This window comes from Rhinichthys klamathensis, unplaced genomic scaffold (assembly GCF_029890125.1).
Source record: "Rhinichthys klamathensis goyatoka isolate OS25496 unplaced genomic scaffold, OSU_Roscu_1.1 h1tg000127l_1, whole genome shotgun sequence".
Taxonomy (NCBI): Eukaryota; Metazoa; Chordata; class Actinopteri; order Cypriniformes; family Leuciscidae; genus Rhinichthys; species Rhinichthys klamathensis.
In genome coordinates this window covers 1,617,814-1,640,369 of record NW_026606664.1, presented here as the reverse complement: position 1 = coordinate 1,640,369, position 22,556 = coordinate 1,617,814, and the positions used below count along the sequence as shown (strand labels likewise).

General features: G+C 38.2%; 1 protein-coding gene across 1 annotated transcript in view; it reads left to right on the top strand.

The window, feature by feature from the left end:
- The window catches only part of hcn2b (hyperpolarization activated cyclic nucleotide-gated potassium channel 2b), a 32,110-nt gene that overhangs the window by 2,937 nt on the left and 6,617 nt on the right, over nucleotides 1-22,556 (top strand). The window contains exons 2-6 of the mRNA XM_056256434.1: nucleotides 1,683-2,106; nucleotides 6,988-7,149; nucleotides 12,383-12,601; nucleotides 20,792-20,938; nucleotides 21,018-21,258. Of these exons, the coding sequence (XP_056112409.1) occupies nucleotides 1,683-2,106; nucleotides 6,988-7,149; nucleotides 12,383-12,601; nucleotides 20,792-20,938; nucleotides 21,018-21,258 (1,193 nt within the window). The remainder of the gene's footprint in view (nucleotides 1-1,682; nucleotides 2,107-6,987; nucleotides 7,150-12,382; nucleotides 12,602-20,791; nucleotides 20,939-21,017; nucleotides 21,259-22,556) is intronic.

Below are 22,556 nucleotides of genomic sequence, written 5' to 3'. Positions count from 1 at the left end.
GCCATACAAATAATATAAACATCTAAAAACAATACAATAACAATAATGAATAGATAAATAAATATACCATTCTCAGATTTCCAATATTTTAATATTAGATATAACAAATAAAAATATGAAATTATCTTTCATAAAAGTATCAGGCATACAAATAATAAAAAAAAAAGAATCATTAAAACACAACACAACAAAATAATAATAATTATAATATAAATAAAATAAACCATTCTCTATTTTCAGATACCCAGCTCAGTGTATCAAATGCAATATTTTATAATAAAAAATATATATATATTGGTCATAAAAAAGAATAAAAAAAAAGAATAAAATAATAAAAAAACTAATTTATTCTCTCTTTTCAGATACCCAGTTCAAAAATATAAACAATAACAAATAACATATACACACACATATATATATATATATATATATATATATATATATATACACACACACATATATATGTATATATATATATATATATATATATATATATATATATATATATATATATATATATATATATATATATATATATATATATATGAAAATAATTTATATTAAAAAAATATATAATTAATCAAAATAATAATACAAATCCATTCAGTACAATATTTTAATGGAATATTTTAGACGTATAATAAAGGCTAGAGTCCTTATTTCCCCAACATCAGCATCATTACACATTCTTTTACGCTCTCTGCTCATTGTGCCAATGACTGTTCATGCACATTTTTTTTTCCTGTGCATGCATGGAAAAAAACAAACAAAAGAAAATATATAATGGATTTGTTCAAGCTCTTCGTATTTATTCATAATCACAGGTTGCAGTGCAGGCCGGTGACCTATTATTATTTGCACAGAGAAGACAAACGGAGCACTGCATTTAAATGAGCTTTATGTGATGAGCACATATTATTAGAGCACAGCTGCATAGTTTTACTTGAGAAAGCTCAGTTATGATCCCTTCTGAAGTTTTGCTTTCAATACCACAGACATATCTGCAGTCAATTCGCCATATATAATAAAAAAAATCATTGATGCACCTTAAGAGAAGCTACTTATCTCTTAATTTCACACTTAAATTTCACAAATCTGTAAGCCAAACCATTCTGTCTGTATCTCGTTCTCAGCGTCCTTGTGATGACCTTGCATAGGTTGACTTATTTATTGGTACAATATCTCACCATATTGATTTCATCCAACAGGCACTATATCACACAAAAGCTGTTTTATTACGCCTACATCGCCTCTCTCCTTTCGTGTGCGTGCAGCGTGTTTGTCAAGGCTGGGGTTATTTATAGGGTGTATCCCCGTCTCACCGAACGCACGAGGACTGAATTTCATTTCCTTATTATAAGGGTGTGCCTCTTATGCCAAATACATGAAAAATGCCACATTAGATTGACATACGCCAAACCAAAAATCAAAACAGTTCCCAAAAAACAGCCTCATATTAACATAAGGTGTCCATGTACCAAGCTAAATAATGAATTCATGCACACAAGTCTACCTCGAAAACTATAATTTACCAATGAAAATATTCAGACATTTTGTTTCAGACACTGAATATCAATAAAATAAAAATTCTGTGGCATTTTTTGCACATGCATTTAAGCGTATGACCTGTAAATAATTGTATTAACTGAATTCATGTGCCTGTTCCTTCATTCTCCACATAGGTTCTACTGGGATTTCACAATGCTAATGTTTATGGTGGGCAACTTGATTATCATTCCTGTGGGCATCACCTTCTTCAAGGAGGAGACCACCACCCCTTGGATTATCTTCAACGTAGTGTCCGACACGTTCTTCCTCATGGACCTGGTGCTGAACTTCCGTACAGGCATCGTCTACGAAGAGAACACAGAGATAATACTGGACCCAGAAAAGATCAAGATGAAGTACCTGAAGACGTGGTTCGTGGTGGACTTCGTTTCATCCATCCCGGTGGATTATATCTTTCTCATCGTAGAGAAAGGCATCGACTCTGAGGTTTACAAGACTGCCAGGGCATTGCGGATTGTGCGCTTCACCAAGATTCTCAGTTTACTGCGACTGCTTAGACTGTCCAGACTGATTCGTTACATCCATCAATGGGAAGAGGTAAGATGGGCTTCATTGTTGAAGTCAAACACGATCTTTCGATTTGTGACAATGTGAAGAAATTGAAATGAAAGGAGCATTGAGTAATTTTGTCCTCATTTAAAATTGGTTTTATTCTACGTTGAATAGGTCATCGGTCATCTCATGGTGGCTGCCATTTGAGATAAAAAAAAAAAAAATGAATCATGGCTGATAGCTTCGGTAGCCTAACTCAAAAATAATTGCTTCTGCTGGATATACACAATGGCTGCGTCCGAAAGCGCATACTCTCTTCTTTTGAATACGAAATTACTTCACGACCATAGACTGTAAGAAAGATGGACGACACACCTTCGCTCTGTTCCATTGTAGAAAAGTGAAGCGGCAAATGTCCCAATGTGGCGCTGATTTGGGACCTGATTCTGAAACGGTTAGTACGGTTTACTGCAGAACAACTCATTATATCGGTGTGAAATAAACAGTTATGGAAATATAGAAATGAAAGTTGAAGCTACAATCGCCGCCTGGAAATCCTCCAAAAAGTCAGTTGGTGCCTCGGTGACTACTTCGCTCAGAGAAGCTGTCAATCATGACGTCACACTCCCGTTTTTATAGCATCAAATAACTAACTAAGACCAAACTTATTATAAAAAAATGAACACTTAAACTTACATCAGCATGATAAAACTACCTAAAATGACGGAAAAAAATTAATTTGATGTGTAATTGGATTGTTTAGTTTGCCTCATGTCCCATTAGATTACATGGAGAGGGCGGGGTTTATGACCTATGCTGGGACCAGCCACCTGGGGGCGATCGATACGCTTTGGCTTCATTTTTCAGGACTTGTGCGGCACGCTACCATTAAAAACGCTATATATGCGTACTTCTGAATTTCACTGTAGGTCATCTGGGTACGTTTGGGCTACTGTTTGCCCATACTACTCTTTTCACATACGTTTTTTCAGCCCATTCTCATCCCAAGGCGTCATCTAACTGACGCTTTTGACCATGCGTCAACATGCCGACGCACATGGTACTCCTTAAGCGTCAATATGAGACGCGCCTCCTAGTGGTCTAACCCTAACCCTACCTCAGACCTAAACCTACCCATAACGGAAGCGTCATCTAACTGATGCTAAAGGGTGCCATGTGCGTCGGATTTAGACGCATGGTCAAAAGCGTCAGTTAGATGACGCCCGAGGATGAGCCAGAGGATATTGACGCTTAAGGGGTACCATGTGCGTCGGCATGTTGACGCATGGTCAAAAGTGTCACTTGGGATGAGAATTTGTTGGTTTTTTCGCCTACTATATAGTAGGGAAGTATGCATATTTGGATGCAGCTTCTGGCATTGGCAGTCTGACAAAATAAGACAAGAAACATGTTGAAAACATGACTGATATTCTGTAGAGCGTTCTTGCGTTCTTTTCCAGTAAATGCATAAACTAAAATGCATATCTTGACGGAAATGTAGGTCACTTTGGATAAAAGTGGTATGAATGTAAACTTCTGGTTCATTCGTCACACTGAAGATAGAAGATCGAGCACATTGCATTGTGGGATACAGTCTTTCGTATGCTATTCCGAACATAGCAAAATGTTTATTTACCTGGTGATGTCACTTCTTTTGTTTGTAATTGCGAGAAGCAGAATGTATTCAATGGAGCTTTTCACTGATTTCCAATGCTGTCTTGTAGGTGTTTGTCGTGGGTGACTAATTAGGTTCACAGGCTAATTAACGTAGCCTGGGGTAATTAGCCATCATAAACATTGATAACAGCAACTGACTGACCACAATAGTAAAAAACAGTTCAGTGCATTAACATTAAAACAATGACCAACATTTCAAAACACCACCTTTTGTGAACATTTCAGATGATTATATAGAGAGCCAGCTGGGTGACAGCAATGTGACGATTTGTCTGGGGTTGAGCTGACGGATGATTCAGTTATATGCGTTCTTTTCACCACCAAATGGGACAATTATGCTCCTGATTACATAGTGGTAATGTGAGCTAAGCATGGCCCTCAATTACTGAATCAACCTTGCACAGCAGTGCCACATTCACTCCACACTGTTTAGCCCCCGTATAGCTCTTGATTTCTCAGGCAGGGACAAAGCACGAGTAAGACAACCTAAAAGATATTACCAAGTTGTGAAACCCATTTGTCTTACACCACTTTTCCTTAACCTTGATTACGTGAAGGTAATGTAAATGCCTTAAAACTGTGGTCTTTTATCGGGGAAAGGTCATAAAACGCTAGCATAACCCCCAACTGCACACTTAGATTGTTGCCCATTACCTTGATTTTGTACTGCATGTAAACTGCTGCCCCCCTTGGACGTTTGTAAAGCCTGATCAAAAAGCATGTTGTGTTTTTGGCCATAACAAGAAAAACAGTAACACTTTAGAACAATTCTCATTTTTAACTGAATTTTCTGTTTATTAGTACTTATAAAGCACATTTTAATGCCTTATTCTGCACGACCATATTCTTCATCTCTTAATCCTACCCCAAACTTAACAACTACCTTACTAACTATTAATAAGCAATAAATTAGGAGTTTATTGAGGCAAAAGTCACAAAAGTTAATAGTGAATATGTGTTCCCCATACTAAAGTGAGGTTGCCTTTTTTACACCCGGCTGGGGGACTACCGATGAAAATTAGCACTTCTGAGCTAACTCGGGTACATTTACATTGTTTCAATGTTGATTAATGTACACGGTCCCCTTTCTAATAAAGAGAAGAAAAAATGAAAGTGTTTCCAGAAAAACTAACAAGAAAAGTCTTTCATTAGCCAAAGTAGCATGTCATAATATAGCCATATTTTATGCTAGCTAATAAAAAGGCTTTGCTTGTCAGCCTTCTGCTAACAAGATTACAAAGAGTATAGGTTAGCAATGGTGAACATTGTGTTAAGCTATCAGGCCAGTTGTTATCTTGCTAAAAAAACACAAAACATGTTTTTGACCATTAATAATTTTGTGAAAAAACGAATTCTAAGCTACCAGGCTAATAGTTAGCTTGCAAAAGGCAGGGTAATTAAAAACAAAGAAAGATAAATGTTTTGTTTACAAGATTACGTTGTGTATGTTAGGTTAGCATGCTAATAAATGAATGCTAAGCTGTCAGGCCAGTTGTAATGTTGCTAAAAACACAAAGAAACTAAAAAGCACAATTAAAGGGAAATGTTTAGTTGATTAGCTTATATTAACCATTTATAATTTAGTATAAAAACTATAAATGGTAAGCTATCAGGCTAAGCATTAGCTTTCTAAATCTGTAAAAACACCAAGAAATCAAAACGTTTATAGTGCTGACACACCAAGCCAAAGAGCGGCTGTTGGCCTACGCTGGGCAGTTGTTGAGCGTCAGCCGGTAGTTTTTGCGGTGGGGTATATTTGACCAGTTGAGCATATTGACTTGGCGCCCGTCGGTGAGAGAGAGAATTCTGATTGGCTGTTGTTCAGCTTAGTGAACGAGTTTTCACTAGAATCAAAGCAAAAGTGATAAAAGCCAGCAAAGTCGTCAAGATGGTACAGACAGAAGGCTATTCTAATTTTACGGCATCTTACCTGAGCATTCCAATGCGTAAATATTTTCATAACTTTGCAGTCAACTTTCATTGCCGGCCTTTAGAATGACCATTTTTTGGTTGTATAAACACATGAATAAAAAAAAACTAAAAGAAGATGAAGTTCAGTCAGCCGAAGCGTTTGCTTTAATGGGTATAAATTAAATTAAATTGGAGATTAAAACTATCACATAGTTTGTAAAATTTGCTTACAAAATTGTTTCGAACCAACAACCACACCATGGTATACATACTGAAAAACTATTAAAAAAACATGCCTGGTGATTATATTGTACATACACAAGCCAGCGTTTTAACGAGGACATTAGTCAGCTGATGTTTGACAACACCCTTACACTTACAGTAGGTTATTATGCATGCTAGACGAAAAAGGATACTTGATATGGATCATTAATTTAACCAAATTTAAATCGCAGTGTAATGAGACCTATAAGTGCTTCCACATTGAGATCAGTGACCCTGATCAAAGAGGCTTTCAAGAACTGCACGGCGACAATGATATGCTAAATAAACAGCCATAACTCCCAACCATAGCCCCAAGCATGATGCTTCTCTTCAAATATTAGTCTCCAGTCAGTTTTATGTTTTGCATTGTCTCGGTTTTAAGATGCTGCTGCTTCTTAAGCTAGAAAAAACAACCCATGCCGACTAAGAACTTTACAACATGAGCCAGGTTAGTGTCTCTGCCTTGTCTTCTTTTATCGCTGTTTTGGCTCAGTTGCTATTTGGGGCACTTGGCTTTTCTCAGGTGTGACAAGCCTTGTTTCTGGTATGGGAAGAGAGTGTTGACACTGTCTCGCACAACCACACAAGGAATTATCCTGGGCTGGCTCCAGATCGCTTTCCAATAGCTGTCCTCTTCACTTTGTAACCACAAACAAACTGCACACACAGCTGTCTCCAAGAGACACATTCTCCACTCTTCCTTAGTCTTGCCGGGAAGAACTCGGTATCAGTTTGGCACATTACTTTCATCATTCACAGACATGTTCGTATCATTCTGACCTCACAGTCACCGATATTGAATCTAATCTGACGGGATGAAGTTTGTAGAATGTACTGTACTCATTACATAAAGCTTTGACAAACCTGATCTCAATACAATATGTTCACAAATCTAGAGGTCACAAATAATCTACAAGTCAAATGGGGTTTTGAAACAGTAGCTTGTTTAGACAATCCCTCCGAAAATGAAGGATTTTGTTTCAGAGTCGTGATCATTTAATATCTTCTGGTTTGTCCTAGAGAGTCCTTCCCTTCTGCTACTCAAATGTAATGAGCTCTTATCTTGACTGACAGATCTTTCACATGACCTATGACCTGGCCAGTGCAGTGATGCGCATTATCAATCTGATTGGGATGATGCTGCTGCTGTGCCACTGGGATGGCTGTCTGCAGTTCCTGGTGCCCATGTTGCAGGACTTCCCTTCGGACTGTTGGGTGTCCCTTAACAAGATGGTGGTAAGTCTTACCTTCCAACTTACCTCGGTTTCTGTCACGCAAATCTTCCCCAACTCTCCTAAATAGCAAGTTCTCAGTGATTTGTGTTGCCCAAAGTTTGAGCATTATTTTCTACAGTTACACACAAATAGGAATGAGCCATTTTCAGTCCAGGAACTGAATCTTGGACACAGCAAATGGTTGAGTCCTCAAATTATGCCTGGACAATTCCACACAATATGCAAATAACAAAGCCAACACCTCTACTGATATCATCAGTATTTGACAGTGTTAATCACATGGGCACATTGGGGAGCCGACTCCATCACCTGCTCCTCTCTCTTTCTCAAGTCTGCCAGGCACTTCGAGTCACCCCTCCCTCACTGCTCACCATCATCCATCTGTTCTAGAAGTTCTCCATGCTGTTTAGTCTAGTTTGAAGAAAAGACACTGTTTGGACATTTGCTACACTGATGTATACAGTAATCGATCGTAACTTGGGTTATCTGGGGATTCACACGTGGGCAGAAAACCACTCTGACAACCAAAGGCTGGCTTGTTTTAAACCTTAGTGTAAACGATTGGCGACAGTTTGTGAATAGTCGTCAACCAGTCTGGTATGAAAAACGCAACACGCTTTTTTTTTTTTCAAACTGAATTTACCAATGGATAGGTTGACAAACTCACAGAGTTGAATAAATCTAAGAAATGCAGATTATTTAGGGTTTCCCTGCCTGGTCATCCTTTTTGAGACTCATATATGCCGCCATGTGACATGGGGACAAGTTTCTCATTGGCTTTTGTTCCCACAATAGTTGCAGTCAGTCTAGTCATTGCCAGTGCTTAGCAATCAAGGTCAGCAGCTTTCGAAAGGCAGATTGCTTGAAATGAAAGACGCAGCGTTAAACGATCCGTCTCATTATTTCAAGTGTCCGCCTGTACTCTCAATAGGCCCTTCTTTGTGCGGTAATGAAGCCTGTGAGTCACACTCACTGAAGAGTTGCTTCAGCAAAGGTGCTATAAAACACTGGACAATTTACAAACCTTCCTTCATTTGTTAGAACACAATAAAACTTAAAGAGGCATTACCATTCAGGATACTGAAAGAAAGTGATGACATTCAGACAGTGTGAATCCAGTCCAAATCAGTATCACTTGTACTTGCCTTCTTCCTGTTTGCAGATATCCAGGGTCAGATTCTGAAAATATGTCTTCAATAGTTGTTGGAAAAAAACATCATGTTCATTAATGTAAGCCTAGACTAATCAATATCACATCCAAACTGAATTAAAATTCCTTGTTGAAGTGCATAAATGAGTTACAGATGATTCAACCACAATTCATCTGCCACTGTGTTTCCCGCCTCTGGTAGATCAATGCACTGAAATACACCCTTTGATCCCTTTTGATCCAGCTGTGCCCTGTGATCCATGACCTAGCATCTTTAAATCCGTCTGTGCACGGTTAGAATCCCAAATAAAGCATGTCCGATTCAAAGGTACATGCTCACATATGCATTTTTTAAGAGTCTTGCTTATGAGCTCTGCAAACTTGAGGAGCCATTCAAAGTTAAAGTGCCCCTATTATGCTATTTTAAAGTTTCCTAATGTTGTTTTGGAGTCTCCTACAACAGGTTTACATGCATCAAAGGTCAAAAAACGGTTTCATTTCCTCATAATATACATTTGCACATCACCACATTTTCAATGATTCTCAAACGACTCGTCAGATGAATCAATCTCTCTAAATCCCTCCTTTACGCGAGTTACTCTGCTCTGATTGGCCAGACAGCTCAGTCTGTTGTGATTGGTGTACCGCGTACAGCGCGTCGAAAACAAAAACGCCCATTGCCATAACAACATCAGCTCTGCTTGTCCTAAAGGCTTCCTACACAGTAAACTAAACAGACTAATGAACAATGACGTCGATTGTACCATATCAATGCGAGCGCGAGTCCAAAGATGAAACATTGGAAGAACTATTCATCAAACCCGAACCCCCATCGCAAGAACGACTCGAGCAGGACGTTTCTCAGTGATATGCTAACGTTACTCAGTTTGCTACCTCACCATCAGCATTAACAAGTGCATGTCCATCCACAAACCGATTATTTTACTTGTACTTATTAATTTACCAAGTATTTTTCTAATATATTGCGGTGAACACGTGGAAACTGTATCAATAACAGTGCATGTATGCAATGTATACATTAGCCGAGCTCTAGCGTGAATGACTGATGTAACATACATGTTGGTAAAACAAATCTTGCTCCATGCTTAATCTTTCCTCAAAGTAGTGAGAACGACAGATAATCTGCATTAATTGACACAGTTTTAGGTAATAGTGGCCCACAGCTGCTTAGCTGAAGTATTTCAGTGATAACATGAGTTAGCCAGTTAGCTGCTTAGCAGAAGTATTTCAGTGATAACATGAGTTAGCCAGTTAGCTGCTTAGCAGAAGTATTTCAGTGATAACATGAGTTAGCAAGTTAGCAGGAGACCTACACAATATCAAACTCAAAACTAAGTATTTTGAACACCATCTTTCAAGAGCAAGCAACTTGCGAATCCTGCATTTAACTCCGAGATTTGAGAAGTAGTCGTCAGTAAAATAAAGGGAACACCGCAAAAGTTTAGGATTATACTGCTGTGATATCGTGGTAAAGATACATTTTAACCACTGATTCTTCACATGCTCATCCTTGGGCAGTGAAAAAAAACTGTCTTTACCTTGTACCTTGTCTTCACATTGTAGACCACAGGGTCTTCTCGACATGATGCTGTCCAGTATCCACAGGAATCATCTGCCGGTTTGAGGTTCAAGTTTTCCCTGGTGTCTGCGCGCGCAATAAGTGGGCGGGCAATAAGCTAATGTTTCATCTTGACGTCACGACGAAACGGCTTATGACTCGTTTGAAAAACGATTCATTTCATTGACTCAGAGTCGACTCTAACTTTTGAAAGACAATAACTTTATATACGGTGCACTTTCAAATTTAAAACTTTGCAGGAGGTTAACTTAGAGCTATGTTACACACTACATGAAAGGTAATTTTCAAAAAAACATAATAGGGGCCCTTTAAGATAAGCATCCCCCAGACATGCACAGACACACACGTATAGACTGAAACGGGGAAGACTGAAATCTCACATTAGGACAAAGCCGTTTGTTAAAATTATGTTTCTAATCTAAAATTTTGCCCAAATGACACAAACACACAAAAACATTTTTCAGGCTGTTTTATTCAATGTTACTATATGTTAAAGTCAACAAACAACAAAGGCTATTGGCTCTTTAAACTGAAAGTCGGGACTTCAATTCTCACAACTACCATATTTATCACTACAACATTTTTCTAAAAGTGGCTTGTCTTCACCACCATAAAAATAGTTTGCTCTTTCACATATACATGATTAAACAAGCAATGCTACAGAAAACCCTTTGCACTGCAGCTAATTAGCTCTCTATATTTATTCAATTATAAACACCATTATAATACCTCAGCAAGCCATAATAGACAGTAACTATTAGGGTGATTTTTTTTCCCTCAGCAGAATGTAGACTGTACAAAACTCTATGTTCATACTTCTCCAAGAAAAAAGCCATGCAGTAAAGACAAATTACTATGCTAGTTGAACTTGCCCAAAATCAACTTAATAGCTAAGTCTCTTCATTTCTGTGCCAGTGGGGTAGAGTAACACTAGGTTAAATGTGCGCTAAGGGCATTCGATAAGCAAACGTAACCAAAGCACAATTGCTTAACCGGATCTACCCTAATGTGTGCTAATCTTTCATTTAGCTCATTCCAAATCATGCTAGCAGCACTGCAATTTATGTCTGCTAAAACAGATTATGCAGCATTAAACATTTCCTCTTTCTTTTCCCATAAATGCAGGGAACAGGAAATAATTTGTGAATGCCTATTTATCCACAGAATGTAGAACATGTGCTGGGGTGTTAATGGGCAAATGTTTCAAGGCTAAGCAATTGCTCAATGTGTTTATTTGCATACACCTTACTGAGAAGCATACCACTGCCAAGCAAATCTTTGTGTTTATAGTGTTTATGTAGCAGTACAAATCCTGAGAAATCAGTCTCACAGTGCAAAGCATGACTCAGATCCATCTAAGTATAAACTTAAGCAAAAGAAGTGGATATTTCATTTATTTCGTTCCCATGCATATGTCAGGAGGGTTCAAATGTGGAACTTTAGCAGTTTATTGTGTTCATTCAGTGTTTAATTGTTGACCTGTGCGCTCACTGAGATGTTCCAGTTAACCCAGAAAAAAATGTATTGTTCAGGGTATGTCTGGAAGTCTTGGAAGGCAGACATGTAAAGAAGATGGAAAGCAGACATGAAGGCAGGCACACTGAGACACACTGCCCACACTGCATGCTTTCTACACTGCCAAGCCTTGCAGTTTCTCAAATAAATGGTTAGACTCCAGACAATGTCTTCTTGGACTTGTTTGCATTTGTACTTGACAGGATTGTTGGGGTCGAGGCAACAATTTGCTTCTTCTTTAGGACTGTATAGTTGAGTCTGCAAACATTTATATTTCTAATTTCTCCACGACACTTGCACTCTATAAACACTGTCTTTGCACCCAAGCTGCCAATGATAGCAGTCAGGTGTGTCCTGGCCTCAACAGAGGCTTCCTCCATCCCAACCCTAGTAAACCACTTCTCAACTCATTTCCACAAAGTAATACCCCTGATTACCCACCACCCCATTTCCCATTTTCACCTCTTTCCCCCATCTTCGTCATTCAAAGTCACCCGTGGCCTCCTTGACTTTGATTCAGGATCTTCATAGCCTTGTCTAAACCTGCTCGAAGTGAATGCAAATTAGGTTAAGCACATTTCACGGGAACCCATCAGGTCAATCCTGAAAAATCAGTAGCTTATGAAGAGAGGCGAAGCACTTTAGCGTAGCAGCTGAGGTCCTATGCAGATATTTGCGAGGGGAGGAAAGACTTTTTAACATTATGTGGTCCAATTAACCACCTTTAAATAACAGACAGAGTGATGAAATAATGAATTTATCACAGGTCCATGGCACACGTAGCTATCCAAAGTACAGTACTTGGCAAGCTGCCTTTAATAGGGGTTTTGTATCATGAGCCAAGATTTTGACACAAGGATTAGTGTCCAGAGGAGATCATGCTCAGGAGAGTGTATCTGGTGCTGATGAAGTAATCAAAGTCTCCCTTTCTTTTTTTTATTTATCACTTTCTCGCCTTCCAATTTGCAGAATGACTCCTGGAGTGAGCTGTACTCCTTTGCCCTGTTCAAGGCCATGAGCCATATGCTGTGCATCGGGTACGGACGCCAGGCCCCAGAGAGTATGTCTGATATCTGGTTGACCATGCTGAGTATGATCGTGGGAGCAACCTGCTACGCCATGTTCATTGGCCATGCCACCGCCCTCATACAGTCGTTGGACTCTTCCCGGCGCCAGTACCAGGAGAAGGTGGGTACTATGCTCCGGACACACACACACACACACACACACACACACACACACATACACCTGCAGATGACCTTCTTATGTGTCACCGTTTGTTTGATCTTGCCAGATCAAAGTCGGTACCTATCGTCTGTTTGAGAGGATGAAACTGCTCAGGCCAACTATCCCCACGGCTGAGGATTCTGGGTATTCTCTGCAATCTGGTCTCCCTCTCATCTGATCAGTTGTCAGTCCCTCCCACGGCTGTAATTCGGTCTTCTTTGATTCCTAATCACGGCATCTGGTGCTTGTTTACACCGGCAACTCTAGTTTGCAACCCGTGTCTAGACGTCACAAACGATTTGGTTACAAACTTCTTATCTCTGCACTTTCCATTGAGCATGCGACTTTCTGGATCCTCCCTTTTCTTGAAAATATATAATCGTTTTGTTATTGCCATGTGCTTTAAAAGAAAATATTTTTTGGGGAGATTGTATTTCAAAGAAATTTGATGTCCACTCAGCGCCGGCGCTATGAGGGTCACTGTGCCCCCTCACCTCTGCTCCATTAACACATTAAAACACAAGAATTTCAAGATCAAGCACAACATTTCAAGGTATTAAAATGTATTTAAAGGAATTTCTGCTCATCATTATTTGCATGCCTTAGATTCTTACTCTAAACATATATATATATATATATTACGATAAGATTTGAAGGAATGATGTAATGCAGAGAATCCCAAAGGGACTTTCGGTGGAGCTCATCAAATCTCGCCTCAGGCGGCAGACTTTCCTGTTCATTAATCACTAGCAACAGAGCTGCTTGCCGTCAGATAACAGAGCCACTGAGGCAGCAGGGGCGTAGAACGAGCTAAAGATGCCAACAAAAGCCATTCTTTGCATGAGATAAAGGGCCCATAGGAAGCTGTTTTTGACCTCATGATCCAGAATAAACGCAATGTAATGTTTCTTTGAGACAACATTTACATTAAAAAGCTGATGATTTTTGTGCATACTTGAGATGAAGGAGATCTCACTGGTGGAGAGGAAGAAGTGGATTACTGTGATGGTGGTCCTTGAGTGCTTGCTTTTCTAAAATAACAGGGATATATTTACAACATATTGACCCAGAATATGCTTTCTAGGATACATAAATGTATAGTATATATTCAAAAGCCACTGTAAAAAGCATAGGGTACTTTTTTGAGTGAACTTTAAAATCCCTTCTGTAAAAGGATTTATCACGCCTTTGCAACCTGTATGATGTACAAATGTCCCTGTGTAGATCTCCCATTGTCCATCTCCCCTGCTATGTGGAAACCAATGGATTTCCAGACAACGACAGATGAACGGGACATTAGCCATTACGTAACAAGCATTGCATTGCTTAACTTTGACTTTCAAAAACCTGCTCAGGTCTAGCCTCCAACAAACGCTTAAATGAAGTAGAACGACAGAAGTCTCAGATCAGTTTCTGTCAACATTAGCGCACCCCAGGGAATTGTAGTTGTATGTACAGGCTTGCTGAGATGTACAGATCGAGCTGTATCAATCGACCATTGGGCACTGCAGTCTCCGATTAGAATGTTACAATAATGATCACAACATTGTCCAACATGTACTGTACAAACAGCCCGTTCTCATCCCAAGGCGTCATCTAACTGACGCTTTTGACCATGCGTCAACACGCCGACGCACATGGTACCCCTTAAGCGTCAATATGAGATGCGCCTCCTAGTGGTCTAACCCTAACCCTACCCCAGACCTAAACCTACCCATAACGGAAAATGACGCTACCCATGACGCTAAAGGGTGCCATGTGCGTCGGATTTAGACGCATGGTCAAAAGCGTCAGTTAGATGACGCCCGAGGATGAGCGTCTCATATTGACGCTTAAAGGGTACCATGTGCGTCGGCATGTTGACGCATGGTCAAAAGTGTCAGTTAGATGACGCCTTGGGATGAGAATGTGTTGGTACAAAAGATAATATACTGACTGCATCATGTATGGAAACGATTTGATTTTACAGAATAATATATTACAATTCTTTTTGCAGGAGTATACAGCAAGAATTGTTTGTGATCTTTGTTTAGGGTTGTGGACTACAGGGCTGTAGGGGTCTGGTTATTACCTAACAGTAAACCATCATAATCCTAGTTGGCGTCGGATACCTATGGTTAGGGGTGGGCGATATCTCGATATTTAAAATATATCGAGATATTTTTTAAACACGATATGGATTTTGACATATCGTATATATCGATATATTGTTTATATTTAATCCTGATTTTGCCACTTTGCTAGTTTGCCTTCTCTGTGCTGTGCTCGCCCCCGCCTCCTTGCTTTTGTTCCCCCTCACCTGAGTCGCGTGTTGTCTCATTCAACAATTGTCTCATCCGCAACCAGCCCGGAGGCTACAGAACTCCGAGTGTGTCTGCGCGCGAGCGACAGAGCACGAGAGAAACCGAGTGTGAGCATTAATTGCATTAGTAAATTGGTAGCCTACATACTACAATATATAATTACTATATAAGAGGCATGGAAGTTCGATTAATGGACTCCAGTAATCAGAAGGCTACTACAAACGTCTTGTTTTAAACTATTGCAGGGCTCGAATTTCGGCGCGGGTATTGCGCATAATTCTAATCATTCCCGCAGGTCTCCCATTTATAATGCGGGAAATTCCCGCAATCGTAATCCACACAGATTATAAAATCAAATCATTCTTTTAACAACTATCTGCCAGACGCAATTTCACAAACAGCGTGAGTGTTCAGCGGTGCCGCTTCTTTCTCGTCTCTCATAATGTGTTGTGCAAGGCAAGCATCAAGAGCTGCGGCGATAAAACACACTCGCGTTTAGGAGTCGGGACATGATGGATATTCACTCGCACAATCGGGCCAGCAGTGCATCGTGACTGAAGTTTACCATTTGCACGTCTTTTTAAGTCTTACCAGTTTAAACATTCAAGCGATTTTAAACTAATCAGTGCTCGCGCGCTCTCTGAGAGATTATTTTCTATGCGCACATTCATAGAAAATCCGCCTTAAGAACAGCTGGCCAGTAACAAAAGTTATTTTTCGCGGATTATATTGCTTTAACACGCAAAATTGTCAATTTCGGTCGTCGTGAGTATACTCTAAACATAGTCGGTTTTGTCTTTAATAAGCATAAAACGCATGCCAGTATAATGAACACAGGATCCGTGCACTAGCTCTTAAAGTGACGGCAGCCATATGTGTGTCATTCATTTTGTTGTCAATACAACAAAAGATAGCTTTAAGTTAAAGGAATCAGGATTAATAACCTATGTATTTAATTTATTCAGGACTAAAATACTACTCAGTGTTATTTTCCATTTGATTTCTTTATTCAGTTTCTGTATATGAATCACGTGATTATTAATGATGACGAAATTCAGGCCCTGTGTTTAATTTTTCTCATTTGGTTACATTCTGTTATGGAAAATTAATTTTCTATTGATTGTAGGCCTATATTTTGAGTTGTATTCACATTCATTTTCCTGTAAAGATATCGAGATATATATCGAATATCGAGATATAGCAAAATATATCGAGATATATTTTTTGCTCCATATCGCCCAGCCCTACCTATGGTTTAAATGTATTCACTGATGGACTCTATGTCCATATGGAACGAAAGCATGATATACGGTTCACAGGACTCAGGCTTTCATCCCCCCTCCTTGGTGACTGTGATGACCTTGATGCTTTGGCAGATGGTCATGGGAAATATATCATCCCTTTATGTCACTGACTGAAGATGAACTGCATGTCCCATTACAAAGATAAAAAAAAAAAAAAAACCCAGTGGACTGGCTGAAAATGTGATTTGATTTCATGCATTTAGCACATGCGCTAACATAGTTCATAATTAATTGCTTGTTTCCACATGTTTACTGGAGCTGTGTGATTTGTAAGCTAGCTTGATTATGTTGTAAATTTTTACAGAAACTAAATTAACAGTTTGGAAAATAAAGTCCTGGTGCTGTATGGAGAAACATTGCTAAAAACAAGCAAGCAAGCAACAAAGACCGAGGTAATATTTAACAAGCACAAATCAGTTCAAATGTCAGAGTCAGATCAGAATATGTCAATTCAGCCATATTGGATGAACTAAGATGATTATCTCTAATATATTACGCAACATTGCATCAATTCTTTGATGACTTCTGCTAGGAAGCTTACACAGGTTAATCGGGTCATCTACCTGTAGGTCACCAGATGTGTAGCTTATTTTATTTGTGCTAAGCTAACGCTAGCTCTGTTCTGTGACAGCCACGTATCTATCTATCTATCTATCTATCTATCTATCTATCTATCTATCTATCTATCTATCTATCTATCTATCTATCTATCTATCTATCTATCTATCTATCTATCTATCTATCTATCTATCTATCTATCTATCTATCTATCTATCTAAATCAGGATTTTTTCTTATTCTGAAACGGACTGAACTGGGAAAAAAAGGCATTTAAATTTGCTGCTCCTTCTGCCGGGAATAATTTTCAAAATAAGTTGAAACTCAGGGAGTTTGTTTCATTGGACATTTTTAAAGCGATTTTGAAAGACTTGGAGACAGAAACATCTGTTTGTAGATGGTTTGCCTGACTTATGTATTGATTTACTTATTTTATTTAAAATTTGCCTGTGTCTTTTCTATATATGTATGGATGAATGTTATTTGTTAAACCCACGTGAGTTGTGTGCTGATAATCTTTGCCAGGACGCTCTTGCAAAAGACATTTTTAATCTCAATTTGCTTTCTTTCCTGGTAAAATAAAGGTTATAATAATAATAATGATAATAATATCTATCTATCTATCCGAGTATAAACAGAGAACAGTTTCCTGAGATATGACCCAGTCTGAGACCAGGTGAAATTGAAAGTTTCCTAAAGTGTTTTCAGTGCTAATGCACAGTCCTTGTCTCTACGTAATAGGAGACTCAAACAGTGATCGCAACAAGGTTCAAGTAATTGGCTTCACATTTCAGCTTAACACCTTGTCTTGCTTCATGGCTGATTGAATGAACCAAAGAGAGGAGAAAATAGACTTCCTTGATCGAAAGAGACAAAGCGTAAATTACAGAGTGTGTCGAGCTTGACGAGACGAGCGGGCTCTGTTATTTTGAGGTGGCTAAATGTTGATGTGCAAGTAAACACATTTGTGGTACTTTCTTTAAGCACAGTTGTGTCAATGTTAAACAGTCTCTGATTAAATTCTCTTACTTAAGATTTGCACTTTTAATACTTTTAATTATTTTTACCACTACATGCCTCCTCCTATATATGTAAAGTGGGTTAATTAAAGATGTGTTTTATTCACAAAACTAGCAATTAGCATTGTGCTATTACCCTACGCAGAAAGAAATGCAAAAAAAAAAAGGTGAAAAGGGATAATGGCATGCTGAGAGTCGGGACCCCCTGGTTGTTTCTTTCGGTAATGTGCGATTGTATAAATCCCTTATCCAATTGTAATTAATTAAGATCGATTTAGATTAGGATTTGGGCCGGATTACTGAAACAAAAGGTTTTCATGAAATGGGTTTATGATAGGGATTTCCACTCTGAGCTAATTAAAGTCAGTCAGTGCACTTCTCATGATTCCCCTCCCACTGCCAAAGGGATGATGAGTAATAGTGTGCAAAAAAAGTATTCTTGTCTCTTCATAACATTAAGGTTGAACCACTGTAGTCACATGGACTATTTTAACAATGCCATTACTACCTTTCTGTGGTAATACCGTTGCAGTCTACGGGAGGGTCAGATTGCTCTCGGATTTCATCAAAAATATCTTAATTTGTGAACGAACCATTTACTCACCCTCATGTTGTTCCAAATCTGTTTGGCACACTGAAACAAAAAAAAATTTAAATAAAATAATAATAATAAAAAAAGGTTTCTCGCTTTAGCAAACACCAATAATAAACCAAAATCCCTCCATACAACAGCACAATGGCCTGTACAATAGACAGTACCTGTCACTAACAAGTGCAAAACACTGCACCCCCGTTAGTAGCCCAAGAATCGACCCTAGGCTTGTTAAGCCGAGCATATGTCACCGCGCACATACCGACAGTCATTATCCACATGCCTTTTTCAACCAACACCATCTAACCAGCTGGGAGGTCACTAAGGAGCATCACCCTTCCCCCATGTCATTATCCTGGTGTGCACATGACCCAATATAGTTGAGTTATGTTGGAATATGAGGTCTGAGAGGCCACAGAAGACTGTCTCACATTTAACACTGCTTCAGAAAGATTGTGACACAAGGTTCAAATTTATCACCCAATCGTATACTGTAAATAGCCTCCCTCCTTGGTAATAAGTGTTTGATGGAATCTGAGATCTTGACTGCAAAATAACCTTAACTTCATCTTCATCACCTCTGTTTGTCTGTCTGTATCTATTCAAAATATACTCTTAGTCACTTAATCTACGCTCACTACTCTTAGAATTGTCCAGTATCATATAGATGGACTTTCATCTCTATTTAAATGTAAAAAATGCAGCGGATTATTAAATGGATCCACCTTGACATTGCCATCAGGATGTGTGTGTGTGAGAGAGATGCTGCAGAGATGTCATGAGCTGGTGTAATCAACACACTCTCTAACCTCCGCACTTTGCCATTCAACATAGAGACTGTTAATATGACCCCCTGCTTCATAAAGTCACAAGGTTGGATTTTCAAAATTTGACCTTTTGTTAACCTGTGAAATATAGCCACCATTCTATATCACTGATTCTTGAGTACTAGGACAAATCAGACTATATGATAGAAACATTTCTTTAGAATTTAATTTCTGCAACACATTGTTCTGACACAGAAAATATAACAATAAATATAGATATTTCCCTTGTGAGATTGTCAACTATGTGACAGACAAACTGTATGCCACTACACACACTGATTAAGTGCTACACTTTAAGACTCACAATGTATACATTTTTGGTCTATTCTGCCACATGTACACTGATTATTTTAAAATACTTCTGAGATTTTTTTTTTTTAATTTATATTTGTGTAAAAACGGTTTCATCATAAATCTACTTTAAAGGTCATTTTGTAGTTTTAAGAGATGTCATCCAAAACTCCAGTCCATGTGGATGTAAATAATACCCTGAAAGAATATCAGAAGAGGCATTTACATTTAAAATGTAAAAAAATCAGCCAAAACATAGTCGAAAATGACAGTAACATAGTTGACAGATAACATAGTTGACAATTTCACCATTTTGCCTCAATTTCAATTGCAAGCTTTGCCTGGCCAACCAAATTTTATTTTCTTGATTAGGGTTAACCTCACATTTTAATATTTATTTGAAAGAAAACAATACAAATACTGCAAACCATAACAATGTATCCAACATAGTTGACGGGCAATTAATATACTCATTGACAATAAGTCAATGGAGATAAAATATATAAAAAACAATTAAGAGGATATTTACCATAATGTGTTCAAAATATCCACGGCAGAAGAAAATATCACAATGTTGGTCACATGGTTTGGGGATAATTTTTTATTTTTATTTTTCAGGTTTAGGTTAGTAACAGTTGACAGAGTTTTTGCGGACATTAATAAGAAAATTTTATTTAAACTCATTTTTTCTCTAAGGTATTCAGATTTTTTTTTTTTTTTTATATATATATGGAAAATGTGTTAAAAATATTCTAGTGATCATGACGTATTAGTATCAAAGTGAAAAATTCTGTTATTTAAAAACTAAATGACAGGTAAAGTAGTGTAGTAAGTCTGTGTTATAAAAATCTGTGATATGCTTTTGAAACATCAATATATTCATAATTAATTGTTCTATGTAATATAATTTCCACACAACATACAAACATAGCCCAAACCATTTAACACAACAAATGTACTGCATATTCCAGTAACAAACCAGAAAGCCATCACAGTACAGAAGATGCTGCAGAGAGATGGTTAACTACATATGCTACGCTATGAATAGAGCTTATCATCTGATTCATCATACTCTTCCTACTTTGAGAACATCATATTATCATACACTCTTTAGTCTATCACATCCACCATAAATAACTTCCCTTGATGTTTCCTAAAATAGCACAAACGCCCATACAGGAAACCTAAATTTCGGGTCAAAAGTGTGTCCTGAGATGTCAGCTAACATACATACCCTGTGTCCATTTTCTCTTCTCAGTACAAGCAAGTCGAGCAGTACATGTCTTTCCACAAACTTCCGGCCGACTTCCGGCAGAAGATCCACGACTACTATGAGCACAGATACCAGGGCAAGATGTTCGATGAGGAAAGCATTTTGGAAGAACTGAACGAGCCATTAAGAGAGGTACCAGTTACCAACAGACACTGTACACAATTGATAACTTGTGTTAAAACTGACAGTAAACTCACTTCCGCACCTCCAGGAAATAGTCAACTTCAACTGCCGGAAGCTGGTGGCGTCCATGCCGCTCTTCGCCAACGCAGATCCCAACTTCGTGACAGCAATGTTAACCAAGCTCCGCTTCGAGGTCTTCCAACCAGGAGATTACATCGTTCGAGAGGGAACTATCGGCAAGAAGATGTACTTCATTCAGCATGGCGTAGTCAGCATCCTGACCAAAGGGACTATCGGCATGAAGCTCTCGGATGGCTCCTACTTTGGGGGTAAAGACCACACAGAAAGACCATCTTATTAATTTGGCAGTTTGAACATCATACTCAATATAGTACTTACAGAAAATGCGTTTCCAAGGCTAAACTGTTGTATGGGTACATTTCCAAATTGTCGTGTTGTGACATCCTGTAAAATATTAACATTCCAAAATAAAAGTCCCTATAGGAACTTAAAAAAATACTTAAAACTACAATTTTCATTTCCAAATGCAGTACAACTTAAGTTATCAAATTTAACAAACAAAAAAAAACTCTTGGAATAAACTCTAGTTTACCCACAAGGATCCTATTAGAACATATCTTTTTACTATTATACTTACATAATAATTAATATAGTATAGTTAATTATAATTAATATACTTTTAATTGAATAATAAACTAAACCACTCATAAAATTTGTACTATTATACTTATAATTAATGCTGCACTTTTACATTACCTAATCAAATAAAATCACTCATTATATTAAAATAATCATACCAAACTCAATCATATTGCAATGAATGGTAAATTACTTACAGCCAAATATTTTTCCAAGGCTAAATTGTTATTAGCTATTAATGTATATTCAAATTAAATTTCAAAATAAAAGTCCAGGGAGGAAATTATGCACAATTTATTTTATTTTTTTATAAAATGAAACAATACTGCAATTTTAAGGAATTGCTTTAATAGTCAACATTATTTAATTAATCCTCCTGTTCACTTTTCTTTTTGATTTTTTTTGATGAAAATCAAAAACTGAACAGAAACGAGTTTTAAAAGTGAATTAAAAATAAAACAAAATTGAAAGCATGCTGAAAATGTTTGCAGCCGTACATTATTGCACCTTATCATTGCTCCATCTGAGGCCCTAACAGCTCACTTGCACTGTGACTGCAGTGATAAATACCACTGACATTTAAACATGACTCCTTAGTTACTCCCTCCAGCAAGCTTTGTCCCATTTAAGATGCTGCCTTCTTCGAAGTGGCTTGCGTTGGTGATCCAGAAAAAAGCAGTGTTTCCCCCCCCCCCCCCCCCCAGAGTCTTTAGGGCAAGGTCTGGGAGGGGCAAGGAGCAGAGTTCACTGAGGCTGCGAATATACCAGGAGCCAGCGGCACTGAAGAATGGCTGCAGATAAAGAACAAATTTGGCTAATTAATAACACCGAATTAGTGGAGCAGAACAGCAATGGCAGAGCAATTTGTAACGTCAACTTCAGAGAATCCCTGGCCAAAAACAATTACGCTTTACCTTTTAAAATGCATGAATGAGAGGGGCTTATTCATGATGCCAGACTGATTTGT